Source organism: Silurus aristotelis (genome assembly GCF_946808225.1).
Source record: "Silurus aristotelis genome assembly, chromosome: 23".
In the NCBI taxonomy this organism is placed as follows: Eukaryota; Metazoa; Chordata; class Actinopteri; order Siluriformes; family Siluridae; genus Silurus; species Silurus aristotelis.
This window is the reverse complement of record NC_139596.1, coordinates 15967303-15982236: the sequence shown is the minus strand read 5'-3', so window position 1 is coordinate 15982236 and position 14934 is coordinate 15967303. Positions and strand designations below refer to the sequence as shown.

The following is a 14934-nucleotide window of genomic DNA, read 5'->3' as shown; positions in this document are numbered from 1 at the left end:
CGCCCCCTGCAGCATAAAGTAGGCGTGTGCATTTCCGCCTCGACCATGAGGTCATCGGGGTAAACAGTAAAGATGGCGTCGTCTTGCAGCGAAAATCGCGTCCCGGTTGCAAGTTCAGCCGCAGCGGAAAATCTGGCTAAAAAACTCACGGATTTACCGACGGAGCTGTTAGAATACATCCTGTGTTTCCCCACGCTGGACCATATCGACATCTCGAACGTGTCCTGCTGCTGCAAGCGGCTCCATGAAGTGTGTCACGGCAGCGGGAAGGTCTGGGGACACCAGTACAAACTCAGGTGACCTCCAGTGTCAGTGCGTTCAGAGCCCTCAGTTGTCCATGTGTCAGGTCTTCTGGTCAAAACCTGCCACTGATGCGTGGAGATCAGCCCATGGTGCATGTGTGCATGTTCCTCTGGCTTTGAGCTCTGCAGTGCAGTACATCATAGTGTGATATACACATGAAGCTCACAGGACAGGAATCATGCACATCTGCTTTCTAACATCTGCATAGATGCACACATGTAGTACCATAACTGGGTATGCGTTCCTTAGTAGAACTATGAGTACTAACAGAACTACACCATATGGGTAAAACTTGGTGCTTTTTAATTGGACATCCAATTCCACATTTGGTCTAGTGAGAAGATCAGATCATTTTAGTGACCTGATCAGGTCAAGGTAAATATAATAATATCATGTAATATTACCTACCTACCTTTTTTCTTTTACTCTTACTTTCGATTTCATTTTATACTGAACAAAAGCTGAACTCAAAGATCTAATCTTTTGTGATTAGACAGCGTGATTATTGCACAGGTGTGCTTTAGGCTGGCACAATAAAAGACCACTCTAGAACGTGCAGTTTTATCACGCAGCACGACTGCAGGAACGTCTGATCTGTTCCTTCTGAATTGAATGTTCGTTTCTCTACCATAAGTCGTCTCCAAAGGCGTTTCCGTAATTTGGTAGTACATCCAACCTGCCTCACAACCTGCAGACCACGTGTAACCATACCAGGACCCCCACATCCAGCATCTTTACCTCCGTGATCGTCTGAGACCAGACACCCGGACGGCTGCTGCAACAATCTGATTGGATAACCGAAGAATTTCTGCTCAAACTGTCAGCGTCTCAGTGAAGCTGCTCGTCGTCCTCATCGGCGTATACGTTCCTGCCGATATCCAGCATCTTCGCTCAGCCATTGAAGAGAAGTGGACCAACGTTCCCAGGACACAATCAACCACCTGATCTACTCTATGTGAAGATGTGTTACACTGTGTGAGGCAAATGGTGTCACACCAAATACTGACTGGTTTTCAGACCCCCAATACTGTAAATCTGCACAGTTTAGAGTGGTCTGTTATTGTGACAGCCTAAAGCACACCTGTGCAATAACTACTGTCTAATCAGCATCTTGATCTGCCACACCTGTGAGGTGGATGGATGATCTCAGCAAAGGAGAAGAACTTACTAACATAGATTTATGAACAATATTTAAGAGAAATAGGACTCTTGTGTACATAGAAAAAGTCTTGGATCTTTGAGTTATACATTTGTTCAGTAGATTTCTTTCCATTTATTATTTTTTTCTTTCTTTTTATTTAATTTCTTTCCATTTGATTTTTCTTTCTACTTGATTACTTTAATTCCACTTTCTTTTTTTTTTATTTCTTTCTTTCCCTTTTTTTTCATTTTCATTTTTTGAAATAATTATTTTTCTTTCTGTTTGATTTTCTTTCTTTTTTTTTCCCATTTTCTTATTTTCTTTCTTTCCATTTTTCTTACTTTCTTTTTCTTTTTCTTTCGGTCCTTTTTTCTTTCTTTTTAATTTCTTTCTTTCACTTTCTTTTTTTTCTCTCTTTTTTTCTTTCTATTTGATTATTTCTTTCCTGATTACTGACTACTAACTGAACAAATATTTTTTTTGGAGTCATGTAGTTCATTTAATTAAAAACAAAATGTTACATGTTTATTTAATAAGAATCTCCACAAACACAATCTAGAGGAACATCTTCCCAAAAGAGCGGAAGGAACTATAAGAGCAAATTGGGACTAAATGTGGAGTGCGATACCCAAAAACCACATACCGCACTTATGACCAGGTGTCCGCAAACTTTTGACAATAGCGTATTTAGTGTTGTGTGTAAACTCCGCAGAACATCAACTTTTTCTAGGGAATTATGTAAAAAAAATAAAAAATGGCAGAAATTCTTAAAAGAAAGAATGAAATCTTTACTACATGCAAACTCTCATGGTGTTGGTTCTCAGGTGGCCTCGGCTACAGAGACTTTATCGGTCGAACGAATCCTACGACTGGCAGCAGGAATTCCGGACCAGACTCAGGGTTTGTCTTCAGATCCAACGCACCGTCCTGTCCATCTCCAAGAGATTCTTCGCTGAAGTCGTAAGTCGTATTTATACGCCGGTGCTATTGAGGCACAACCTTTAATTGCAGATTTGAGTATACAGTCCAAATATTTATTTATGGGTGTATAACATAACACGTGGGCCAAACGTGTAAACAGTACAACCCGTTCTGTTACTTTATGTACTTTATGTATCTACGTTTACACACAATCACTTTCAAAATAGTCTCCTTGTGCTATTCGCGCCGGATCTCCACAGCGGTGTCTTTCGGTATTACCTCTTTCTTTCTTACCATCTTTTATTCTTTTTTCCATTTTTTTTTTTTTTTTGATTTCTTTCGGTCCTTTTTTTTTTTTTTTGGCCCGACCTTTGAGCCGGGAAAAGGGGGCGAAGTCCGAGGGAGTCAAACCTGGCAGGTAGGATGGGACAGAGTGCATGCTGTCTATGATGCGATCGCAGACGTGATAACGCACGTGGTCAGAATAGCACCAGTCGCACAGCTCCCGTTGTTCACAGGAAGGTCGGGGCTCCCTGTGACTGTGTGTGCAGCCTCGTACTGCCATCTGGTGTTGTTACATAACTAGCCTCGAAACCTTTTAATGTCACTTCATATAAGCTGTTTGTGTAGCAATGACGAAACACCTCCATTGGTTTGGTTAATTACATTTTATTGGTTATTTGCTGTCATGGGAGAAACAAGATGAGCCAATCAGGATCAAGAAACGTAGTTTCTTTCTTTCTTTCTTTCTTTCTTTTTTTAATTTTTTTTTTTCGTTCGTTCTTTCTTGATATTTTTTTTTCCATTTACTTTCTTTTGTTTTTCCTTTTTTTCTTTCTTACCTCTTTCTTTCTTTTTTTCCATTTTTTCCTTTTTTTTTTTTTTTTTTTTTTGAGCCGGGAAGAGGGTGAAGTCAGAGGGAGTCAAATCAGGCGAGTAGGGTGGGTGCGGAAGTGAGATCGTGTCGTCGTTGTCATGATGCGATCTCGGACGTGATAACGCACGTGGTCAGAATAGCACCAGTTGCACAGTTTCCGTTGTTCACAAGAAGGTCGGTGCTCCCTGTGACTGTGTGTGCGCAGCCTCGTGCTGCCATCTGGTGTTGTGTTTGTTTTACATAACTATCCTCGAAACCTTTTGCTGCCACCTCGTATAAGCTGTTTGTGTAGCAATTACGCCAACAGGTCAGTGACTTCATCATTCTTCTAAATCCTCCTCGGACGTCCAAAACACGTCCATTGGTTTGGTTAATCACGTTTTATTGGCTAATTGCTGTCATGGTGAGAAACACGATGAGCCAATCAGGATCCTCTTTTCAGATTTCCGTGGCTTTGATCTAGCACCTTCTAAACCTGTTCCAGCATGGCAGTGTTCCTGTACACAAAGCCAGCTCCGTGAAGGTACGGTTTCCACGGGTTCGAGTGGAAAATCTCCTGCTATGGAGCTCTGACATCAACCCTATTGAAATGAATGTGAATGCTGACTGCACCCCAGGACTTCTTACCTACATCAATCTCACATAAATCTCTACAAGCACCCTCCAAAATCTAGAGGAACATCTCCCCAGAAAGAGTGGAGGTTATTATATTATAAGAGCAAATGGGGCCAAATGTGGAATGGGATGTTCATCAAATAGTCATTAGGGTTTTTATTATTAGAAATTTATGGAAATATTGATGAGGTTGATGTTGGATTGAATACATAAATCGATGAGTACAAATTTTTTAAGTCCTAATGCAAGCATATGTGGATCTTAGCCTTGCGTTGGTCAGGTTCTGGGTGACAGCTTTACAGAAATCGAGTCTCTCGGGGCGCCTGAACACTTCTGTGAAGACGAGCTGCTGTCCATCCTCAACTCAGACAGAAGGTCAGTATTTTTATTGTGTTCTCAAACCTGACTTTTTATTTATTTATTTATATTTTTCATGTCCAGAGTGTTTGTTACAGCTTCTCTACTCTTTTCTTTCCTTCAGGAAGAGTCTGACTCTTAAGTACTACGCAAAGAAAATTCTCTACTTCCTTCGGCAACAGAACATCCTGAGGAGCCTGAAGGGCTTTCTGGAGAGGCCTCCAGAGCAGCAGGAGGCCCTGGAAGGTCAGAATCGCATCACGGTATTTTGCACATCTGAGCAAAGATATTTAGCTTTGAGTGTCGAATCCAAACCAGGCACCGATTCCAGGCACTTTGGAGAAACAGACTTTGTTCTACAACCCTTTTTTTTTGGTGCAATTTTCCCACAAACAAAATGAATTTTACACAAAATCCTACACATGGCTTGCTGTTGAAGGTGCGGTATTGGTGGATCAGTATTGTAATCCCCTGGCTGATTTTACCCTCGAGAGCATTTCTGCCCAGCTGGAGGACATCAGGGAGAAAGTGAAGAAGTATCTCCGAGTGAAAAACCCTTCTCATCCCAGCCTGAGATCAGCCCAAGGTGAATATTGATTGATTGATTTTCTTTCTTTCTTTCTTTCTTTCTTTTTTCTTTCTTTCTTTCTTTCTTTCTTTCTTTCTCACCTCTTTCTTTTTCCATTTGCTTTCTTTCTTTCTTTCTTTCTTACCTTTTTTTTTGTTTCTTACCTCTTTCTTTCTCTCATTTTTACCTCTTTCTCTCCTATTTTTACCTTTCTTTTTCTTTCTTTCTTACCTCTTTCTTTCTTTTTCCATTTGCTTTCTTTCTTTCTTACCATTGTTTCTTTCTTTCTTTCTTTCTTTCTTTCTTTCTTTCTTTCTTTCTTTCTTTCTTTCTCACTTCTTTGATTCTTTCTTTTTCTTTCTAACCTCTTTCTTTCTTTCTTTTTCTTTTTCCATTTGCTTCCTTTCTTACCATTTTTTGTTGTTGTTGTTTTTTACCTCTTTCTTTCTCTCCTTTTTACCTTTTTCTCTCCTTTCTTTCTTACCTCTATGTTCTCTAGAAGAGAAAAAAAATACACTATGTTCTTCTTGGTGATCTGCCGCCAAACGTTAATGAGAACACAGCGTGTAAATGCAGAGCAGTATTGGGCAAACAGACGAACGCCGAGAGAACCCTCACTCCATACATTTACATTTATGACAGACGCCCAGATCCAGAGTGACCTTCAACCATGCTCAAGGACCAGCTTGGTGTGCTGGAATCTCAACTTGTGACCTTTTGATCCAAAGTCCAATGCCTTAACCACTGAGACCACCTCCCTATACCTCCTGTACACACTGATTATTTTTATATATATATATATATATATATATATATATATATATATATATATATATATATATATATATATATATATATATATATATATATATATATATATATAATATTAGTACACACTTCTAAAGAACCCTGGGGTTACACTTGTTGGCTCTTAGCCAGGTATTGACCCAGTGTTGATTATATTGCAGGGTTTCCAGGGTAATTAAATTCACTGTTCTTGGTCTTAAATCATTTAAAACAGGTCTTAGATTTCTGATGTCAATGTAATACCTCTAATGCTCATTGAAATGCTCCCGCAGCACTTCAGGAGGTTTTACGAAAGTAAAACTGGTCCAAATATACTTCACTGTATTACGACTACAAATGAGACCAACGTGCAACAGCCAATCAGCTTCCTGTTATTGGTGTGAATCTCTCGGATTGTACCAGAGACAGAAAATGGATTTTACTTGAATTTAGGGCTTGGTTAAGGCCGGTTATTTGTGTGTTTTTTTATGTGATCCAGGTCTTAAATTTCATTCATAATGCTTTTTAAAAAAAGTCTTAAATTTGACTTAGTGAAACCTGGAGAAACCCTGTATTATAAAAATTATAAATGCCTCAAAAGAAAAAATAACCTGCTCTTTTTCCGAAAGTCCGAAATGTCCTCGTGTGTATTTGTAGGCGAGTGTGTAGTAGTGCGAGAGTTCGAGCTTCAGCGCCAGGTCCTCAGCGCCCTCAACGCGGTTCTCTACGAACAGCTGCAGTTTAAAGGCAACGAATGCGACTACTACAACCCGATGAACTCGTACACACACCAGGTACGTCAGCGTCCTCTTTATTTTGAAACCTCTGCTAGACTTCTGGATTGTTCCTGATCATCCTGTCATGTCTGTTCAGGTGCTTTTACGGAGGACTGGCATCCCGATCAGTCTCTCTGTGCTTTACATGACACTCGCCAGGAAGTTGGGGGTCGTTCTAGAGCCGGTCAACTTCCCCAATCACTTCCTGCTTCGCTGGTGCCAGCGCCGGGTGAGGTAAACACTCTTTATACTGACCAGTCCAGGTTTGCTCTCCATTCTTCTGGGCAGATGTTCCACGTGATTTTGGAGTGTGCTTGTTTGAGAAGATTCATGCATCTGGTAAAGGTGCTGATGTGGGATGAGGAGGCCTGGGGTGCATGAAAAATTCATCCCAAAGGTGATTAATGGGGTTTGAGCTCTACAGCAGGAGATCTTTCACTCCCAACCCATGTAACACACATCTTCATGGAGCTGGTTTTGTGCACAGGGAGCAGGTTTTGGACCACGTAGTTCAAGGAAGAATTTAATGCTACCGAATCCAATCGAATGACTGTTGTGGTAACAGTTTGGGGAAGAACCACATCTGGATGAAAAACATCTTCATACCATGGGTCAGGAAATGAGAGGGAAATTCGCACGGATTTAGTGTATTTATCCAGCTGCTATACCGTGGCATAGCTGAACTATTTGTACATGAACTACAGTACAGACCAAAAGTACAGTACAGTACAGTTTGGACACACCTTCTCATTCAAAGAGTTTTCTTTATTTTCATGACTATGTAAATTGTAGAGTCACACTGAAGGCATCAAGGGCTATTTGACCAAGAAGGAGAGTGATGGGGTGCTGCGCCAGATGACCTGGCCTCCACAGTCACCGGACCTGAACCCAATCGAGATGGTTTAGGGGTGAGCTGGACCGCAGAGTGAAGGCAAAAGGGCCAACAAGTGCCAAGCATCTCTCGGGGAACTCCTTCAAGACTGTTGGAAGACCATTTCAGGTGACTACCTCTTGAAGCTCATCAAGAGAATGCCAAGAGTGTGCAAAGCAGTAATCAAAGCAAAAGGTGGCTACTTTGAAGAACCTACAATATGACATTTTTCAGTTGTTTCACACTTTTTTGTTATGTATATAATTCCACGTGTTAATTCATAGTTTTGATGCCTTCAGTGTGAATCTACAATTTTCATAGTCATGAAAATAAAGAAAACGCTTTGAATGAGAAGATGTGTCCAAACTTTTGGTCTGTACTGTATATTGACAAAAGTATTGGGACACCTGACCTTTCCTGCCGTATTCAGTGATGTAGTAAAACGTACAGAATCTGATGTAGGCAGCGTCTTGAACAAGCCGGATCGGATCCCTAAAGGAGAATCTGCAGGATCGGAATTTTGGGTTTGGGCAGAAACGTTGGTTCTTTTCCACAAGTCTCTGTGAGAGAGGTCACTTTCTTCTTAGGAGCTTTTTCACGTATCCGTACTTTTTACTGAAGTATTTCCATTCAGGGGGATTTTTACTGTAACATTTTATAAAGGAATAAATGATGAAGAAACTCCAGACTCGAATTCGCCACAACACACATGACCTCATTCACACGTTTTTTTTTTTTTTAAATAGTTGAAAAGGTGTAGAAATCAGTGTTTGTCATTAATATCATTCTATTAATAGATCAGTGTGTGGAGTCACATTCAAGTCTTTTTACATAAACTGAGGTGATTAAGTAACAGGATCATAGGAACATTAAAGCCATAATAAATCTTAGTAGTTTGGATTCTTAAGTACATTTGAAGGCAAAAACCTTTTGTACTTTTTACTCAAGTAAAAGTACAAAGGAGTGACATTTTACTTTTATGCTATTAACCTTTGATCTCCATTAAAAAAAATTTCAAGTTTATGTGCTACACTATATTCTCTTTTCTTTATTTACTTCAGCAGGTATCACAATTCAGTATATGAATTTTTTTTCCTGTTTGTCCTCCACAGCAGTGGCGATATCTACGACTACGTTTACATCGACGCGTTCGGAAAAGGAAAGCAGCTGACGGCAAAAGAGTGTGAGTACCTGATCCGTCAGCAGGTGACAGCAGATTACTACAGCTCCATCAGCACCACCGAACTGCTCCTGCGCATGGTGGGGAACCTCCTCAACATCGGCAAGAGGGGGTGAGTACGGCTCTGAGGTTCCGTATGACCGTATAACGTCTGTACCATAATATGTTCACATTATTTTTTCCCTTTCTTTGGTACGTGACCCGGTTCTGATCCACTGTGGGGGTTTTATCTCCGCACAGCGAAGGCAGCGAGAAGTCGTACCAGCTTCTGAGGGACTCTCTGGATCTCTACCTCACCATCGACCCTGATAATGTGCAGTATCTGCTCCTGCAGGCTCGACTCTACTTCCACCTGGGCATCTGGCCCGAGAAGGTCAGCAAACTACTCGCAGCAAAACAGAGCAGTTCAAAATGTGTCCAAATTTTGTAAATTCTTTAAGCCTATTATGTACCCAGTGTATAAACTAAATGTTGGTTTTTGGAGCCCTCTGCTGGCTGGTAAGGGAGTTTTACTGTACGGTTCATATATTCTGCATATAACTATGTTTTTAGACCAAATAAAAAATTGTGAATTTCGAATCCATTGCACTAACGTTAGCCACTTCCTGGCTAGCGGCTAGCGCTATTGATTCTCTGCTATGATTTCATGCATACCAGAGGTGGCAAAAGTACACACATCCTTCACTTTAGTAGAAATACAGATACTCATGTTTTTAAAATTCTCTGGTAAAAGTTGAAGTACTGACTATAATCTTGGGTTAACTCATGACAATCGTGCAAAAAAATATATAATCACAAATCAATCGCACATTTATATCTGTTCTAAATGTACCTTAAATGAATAATTTTCAAATTTATTTATACTCTAATCAAACATGTGCATGAACAAATATTGCATTGATGCAAATGTATGTTTATTGTTAATGAAACCAAACTCAACATGGAGCATGAATATTCTTGTAAATAGTTAAAAAAATAATTACATTATGGTGCTTTTAAACGACGTAAATCTTAGGACACCAAAATGGAAAGTTTTTCTATGTTTCCACACGGACGGTTAATGGGGTGATACCGGAGAAACTGTACCTCATAAAATTCTGAGCTTTCTATTCATATATATATTCTGTCAGTAAGGCAAATATTCACTGAGATTTAGGATATTTGTGTGTCTGTGAAGAGGAGACAGGAATGGCTGAGAGCGCCCCCTGTCTGTTTTGCTTTACTTTACAACAGCACAGTGTTTTGTTGTTATTGGAAATCTACAAATAAAAGTAGACCTTTTTTTTTTTTTTTTTTTTTACAGATCTGAATGATGTATTGCTCTTATCTGTACAATCAAAGAAGACAGTCATTTCTGTTCGTTTTGGCATTATGAGGAAAAATGCCACAAAACACGCCACGCGTTTGTCGCCCCCTACTGGAATAATTGTGCACATCATGGCGGATTTTGGTGCTGATTTTGAGACATGTTGCATCAGTAAAACAAATGTTTACTGTTACATTTTTCGGTGAAGTTTATTTTATTTTTTATATCAAAGTAAAGAAAGGACGTCGTAAATAAGCGTGCGTTGCGTAGAATGTTTTAATTGCGCTACTTCTATATTTGTTTTTATAAAAACGGTCAAAAAGAAATGCATTAATCGCGTGTTAATTAACATGGTGCCGTTCAAATACATTTTAACAGCCCTTATATCATTTCTTTTTTTATACCCCTGGTATTGTTTATGTTTTGAAGTTTAAAAATAAAAGTTTGAGACCGAGATTAAACAAACTTGCGGTCCGCCACTTAATACGTTCCTGAGTAAACTCTGATTGTAACCATGTTCCACACGTAAAGGATTTCATGCGGTACACAAACCAAAAGCCCTGTACTGTGAAATTTCGGTACGAATACGTGTATCGTTACACCCCTCTTTTTTTCTAGTGATCACCACTTAATTTTCTTGCGATCTTGACATAATATTTTTTCCTTGTGATCAGTACTTCTGTGTAGAGCAAGCAGCATCATGAACGACAACATAATCATTAATTATGCATAGAGTTTTACATACATTTACATATATTTACATAACAGCATTTGGCAGATGCCCTTATCCAGAGTGACATTTATCTTGTTCATACAATTGCAGCTATGGGGTTTAAGGGCCTTGCTCAAGGGCCCAGGAATGGCATTTTGGTGTGACTGGGATTTGAACGCCAAAATCCAATGCCTTAACTATCTTTATTTATATATATGTGTGTATATGTATGTATGTGTGTGTGTATATGTGTAATAAATATATATATTGCTGTTATTATTATTTTATTGTAAACAATATAGATTCCTATAAAAACATGTCAGTTGTTCCTAAGTACCGACGTGCCCCAATTCACTATTTCAGTTTAGCTTCTACCTGCAGCTAGTTTCGTTTCATTGGGTTGATTGAGAAGAATGATGAGATCTTAAGAGTAGCACGCATGCATTCGGGAGATGATCTTATCTAGAACGACTTACAATTATCACGTTTATAAAACCGAGCAGCTCAAAGGTCCAGCAGTGGCCTAGGATTAGATCTATCAACCTTTCGATTAGAATTTCACCATTTTACCCACTGAGCTACAGATTCCCTCAAGTAGCTCATCATTTGTATAATGATTTCTGTACTGTTTGCTTGTCATTTTTCTTTTATTGCAGCACTTTTTTCAGTATTTTATTGCTATTTTCTTTGGCATCTCTAATGATTTTCTGTTTATTTTTTATTTTTGTACCTCTGCCCTCATGCAGGTGCTGGACATCCTGCAGCACATCCAGGCATTGGACCCGTCTCAGCACGGTGCCGTGGGTTACCTGGTCCAGCACACGCTGGAACACATCCAAGACAAGCGACACGCCTTGGAGCCCGAAGTGAAGAGACGCAGCGCTCCTGAACATAGCCAAGTGCAGTATTCTGTAGGTCTCATCATGAAACACAAGAGGTTCGTGTTTCTGCGAGAGCTGATTGAGAAACAATTGCCAGATAGTTTAATTTGAATAGCTTTCCGAACAATTTGCAAGGCAAAGAACCGCTCAGGAGCAGGAAGGTTTGACTAGGGCAGGGGTGGCCGAGCCGCATGCGGCTCTTTGCCTGGTTTCATGCGGCTCTTACATTCATATCGAAGTTGGTGCTTGTGTTTTTTTTAATGTGCGTGTTCGCTTCGCTTGAGTTCAATGCGGTATTTTTAAGGCTTAAATGAGCTCGCCCCTACTGGGAAACTTTGCAGTATTTTCATCTCACGCACATGCGCATTTGACAAAAATACTGTATTGAACTCAAGCAAAGCGAACACGCACATAAAAAAACCCCACAAACTTCCATATGCAAATTGTTTACTTAAATTTTAAGTAAACAGTTTGTGTCAAGTTCGCTTTCAAAAAGGCAGGAAAAATATGAAGATGAAGTATGAAGATGAACACAGGACGTTTTTAACAGAGTGGGAGAGTTTATATTTTTTTTGTTGAACGTAATGGCAAGTCATTCTGCCTCATGGCAGGCGTCATTAGCGCATTTCAAATAACAACTTGCTGCTTGTCACATTTCATGTACGTGTGATTTCCATGCTCGTGGCGGAAAACGTTCAAAGGCGTGGGCTCACGCTATAAAACCAGTGTCCCGATGCAATAATATGCAGGAGCGTAATATTAAACAAAGGAGGCAACACTAGTAATATAATCGAACATTTACAAACAAAACACGCTTCAAACTGCTGCAATACGCCGTCATTACCAAAAGCACAAAGTCACAAATTGCGTTTACTCGCGTTACTGTAATTGAGGTTTTTTTTCTATATTTTTTTTTTTTTTAACTAATACTTTAGTACTTAAAAAAAAAAATTGTCATTTTACCTTTTACTAAAGTATATTTTGTTTGAAGTGTTGTACTTTTTAACTACATTTTAAATCGTATCCGTTACGGAGTAAACTAAAAATTTTAATAATGCAACAGGGAAAAAATCGCACCCTGAAAAACTACTGTTTAAAAAAACTCATTTAAAAAAAATTTGTTTTGTTTTTTTCTTTTGCTGTGAAAGTGCATAACCCACATAAACTGAAGTCATACATTTGTCTTTTTTTAGGTTTTATTTTCATTTTAAAAATCTTCCTTTAATTTGTTTTTAACAAACTCTGTACTTTAAGTAAAATTTCATTGAAGGAACAGTACTTTTACTTGAGTAGAATATGTATTGACCCTAATCCTGCACCCTTCTGCAAGCGCAACATAAATTATTATAAAATAAGTCTTTAGTTAGTACTAGTAGTCTTTGGGAACACCTCATTTGGTTTTAAAATGTAAAATGAAATATGTGTAAACCCCACAGGAAAGGCGGGGCTAGAGAAACGGTTTCAGACACCCAGGAGCCGCACATTCACCAGAGCAATGCATGGGAAGATGAGAAGGTGTCATAGGGCTGTCACTACAGTTATAGTGAAAGATTTATGGTCCTGTACTCCAGTGGAGTCGAGCTGGTTCACGTAGAGTAGACAATATGTGCTTTTTTTCAAAACTGTTACCACAAAGCTAAAGGTGCTCAATTGATGAAATTTTCCATTCACTTGAACTATGAGACCCAAATCTGTGCACAAAGCCAAGTCCAATGCATGGGGTTGGAGTGGAAGATCTCCTGCTTCAGAGCTCTGACCTCCACCCTAATAAACACTGCACCCCAGACCTCCTCACCTCACCTCCATCATTCATACCTGATATAACTAACAACCTTATGGGTGAATGAGCACAAATATCCACAAGTACACTTTTAAATCTTGTGGAACATCTTCCCAGAAGAGTGGAGGTTCTTATAAGAGTAAATAGGGACTAAGTGCGGACGTGTGTTTAAAAGCACATATGAATATTTTGGCCAGGTGTTGTTAAACATCTGGCAGTATAGTGTATGTTGTGCTGTAGTATGATGAGGAAATCTTCAGTACCGGTATCGATCAAGTTTAAACGATACCCATCTCTAGTTCTGTACCGTTCCCGGGTGGTTTGATGGTTTTCCTGTTAATCTGTGTAGGTCTGGTTATAACTGCGTCATTTACGGATGGGATCCAAAATGCTCCATGAGTCCCGAGTGGATCGCCACAATGCGAGTGCATCAGCTGACCCATGGCTCCAATCAGCCGTTCTACAACGTCCTGGTCCAGGATGGAACATGCAGATATGGTGCACAGGGTGAGAACTTTGAGTTCTGTGCTAAAGACACTCGAGTCCTGCTTTCATTCATGTAGTAATGTTCCTAAATCTCTCTCTCTCTCTCTTAATCTCGATGTGGATCTCTTTGTGTCTCTCTGCCTTTTTGTCTCCCTACTTTATACTTTCTGTGTCTCTCTGCACGGCTCGTTCTTGTTCTTTCCCTGTTTCTCTCTTTCACACTCTTTTTGTCTTAATCTCGTTTTTTTCTCTCTGTTTTGTCTACTTGTGATGTTTTATCTCTTGTTTGTGTCTGTCTCTTTCTCTGTCCCCCACCCCCCTCTGTGTTTGTCTTTCTGTGTTTGTAGAGAATCTGGAGCCGCACTCAGCTCCGTTGGAAATCAGTCACCCGGAAGTTGGCCGCTACTTCAGCGATTTCTCCAACACGCACTACTTGGCCAACGAAGAGCTTCAGAGGCATTACCCAGAGGACACTGCTGAGACACAGAGAGCCGTAGAGGAGCTCTACCGCTCTCAAGGCTCCGACTCGGGACACGCCGCAAGCTCGAAACCTGACCCCGACTCCACCGAACATTAAACTTAACTCGCTCCGGTCTCAACCACCCCCCCACCCCCCTCTCTCACGTCTCACAGTTCTAAGTATAAACATATAATGAGATCATCTTTAAAGCCTCATGACCGGGATCCTAATTTGCGATCCTGGAATCTGAACTAATCCCACTTCTAACTGAGATTTATTTATTTATTTTTTATTCCAAACCATAATCCTGGATCGGTCGTGTAGGATAGTTCAGTGTTTGACTTCGTAATCCGCAGCGAGCTCGTCTTCATCGACCATCCCGATTCTCACGCACTTACAAATAACACTTTTTTTCTATTATATTTACAATTAAATAAATAGTAAACAAGAGCTTGTGAAAGATATCATGTAAAAAACGATGGAGTGCTTCAAAAACGGTTTTGGAGAAAGGAGAACTGACCCCAATAAAAAAAAAAAGAAGCTCAAACTTACTCATGGTATATTTTTATTTTCAAGAATTTAATAACTATAAAATTTTAGAGGTTTTTTGCCATAACACACATGAAAATAAATAAAATACACACACAATAAAGCACATGACTGTGCTAGTAACCAAACTCGGGGTAACCATGGCTGCTCCTTTTCTTCTCTCATTGCTAATCTAGCATGTTTAGGTCGATTCCTCATGTCGAATTTGTCCATTTCTCTCCACCCGTGTTGTTGAGGAACTTGTTCAGTCACTCGTCATCTCAAAACTGAACTCTGCATCATTTGTAACATTTGCCTCTGTAAAAAACGAGTTATTTATATATAATTAGATGTGCAATACTTTTATTATTTAGACAGTGACCAAT

At 39.7% G+C, this 14934-nt stretch overlaps 1 protein-coding gene across 1 annotated transcript; it reads left to right on the top strand.

Annotated features, from left to right (window-relative positions):
• Nucleotides 1-72: 72 nt before the first annotated feature.
• Nucleotides 73-14692, top strand: fbxo21 (F-box protein 21; the record flags this gene model as incomplete). The annotated part of the gene is made up of 12 exons (XM_083527370.1): nucleotides 73-296; nucleotides 2269-2404; nucleotides 4123-4232; nucleotides 4339-4460; nucleotides 4654-4800; nucleotides 6226-6362; nucleotides 6442-6578; nucleotides 8328-8507; nucleotides 8636-8768; nucleotides 11160-11350; nucleotides 13424-13581; nucleotides 13908-14692. The coding sequence occupies 12 exons, from the start codon at nucleotides 73-75 to the stop codon at nucleotides 14135-14137; spliced, it is 1905 nt and encodes a 634-aa protein (XP_083383496.1). The 3' UTR covers nucleotides 14138-14692.
• Between the last annotated feature and the right edge of the window lie 242 nt (nucleotides 14693-14934).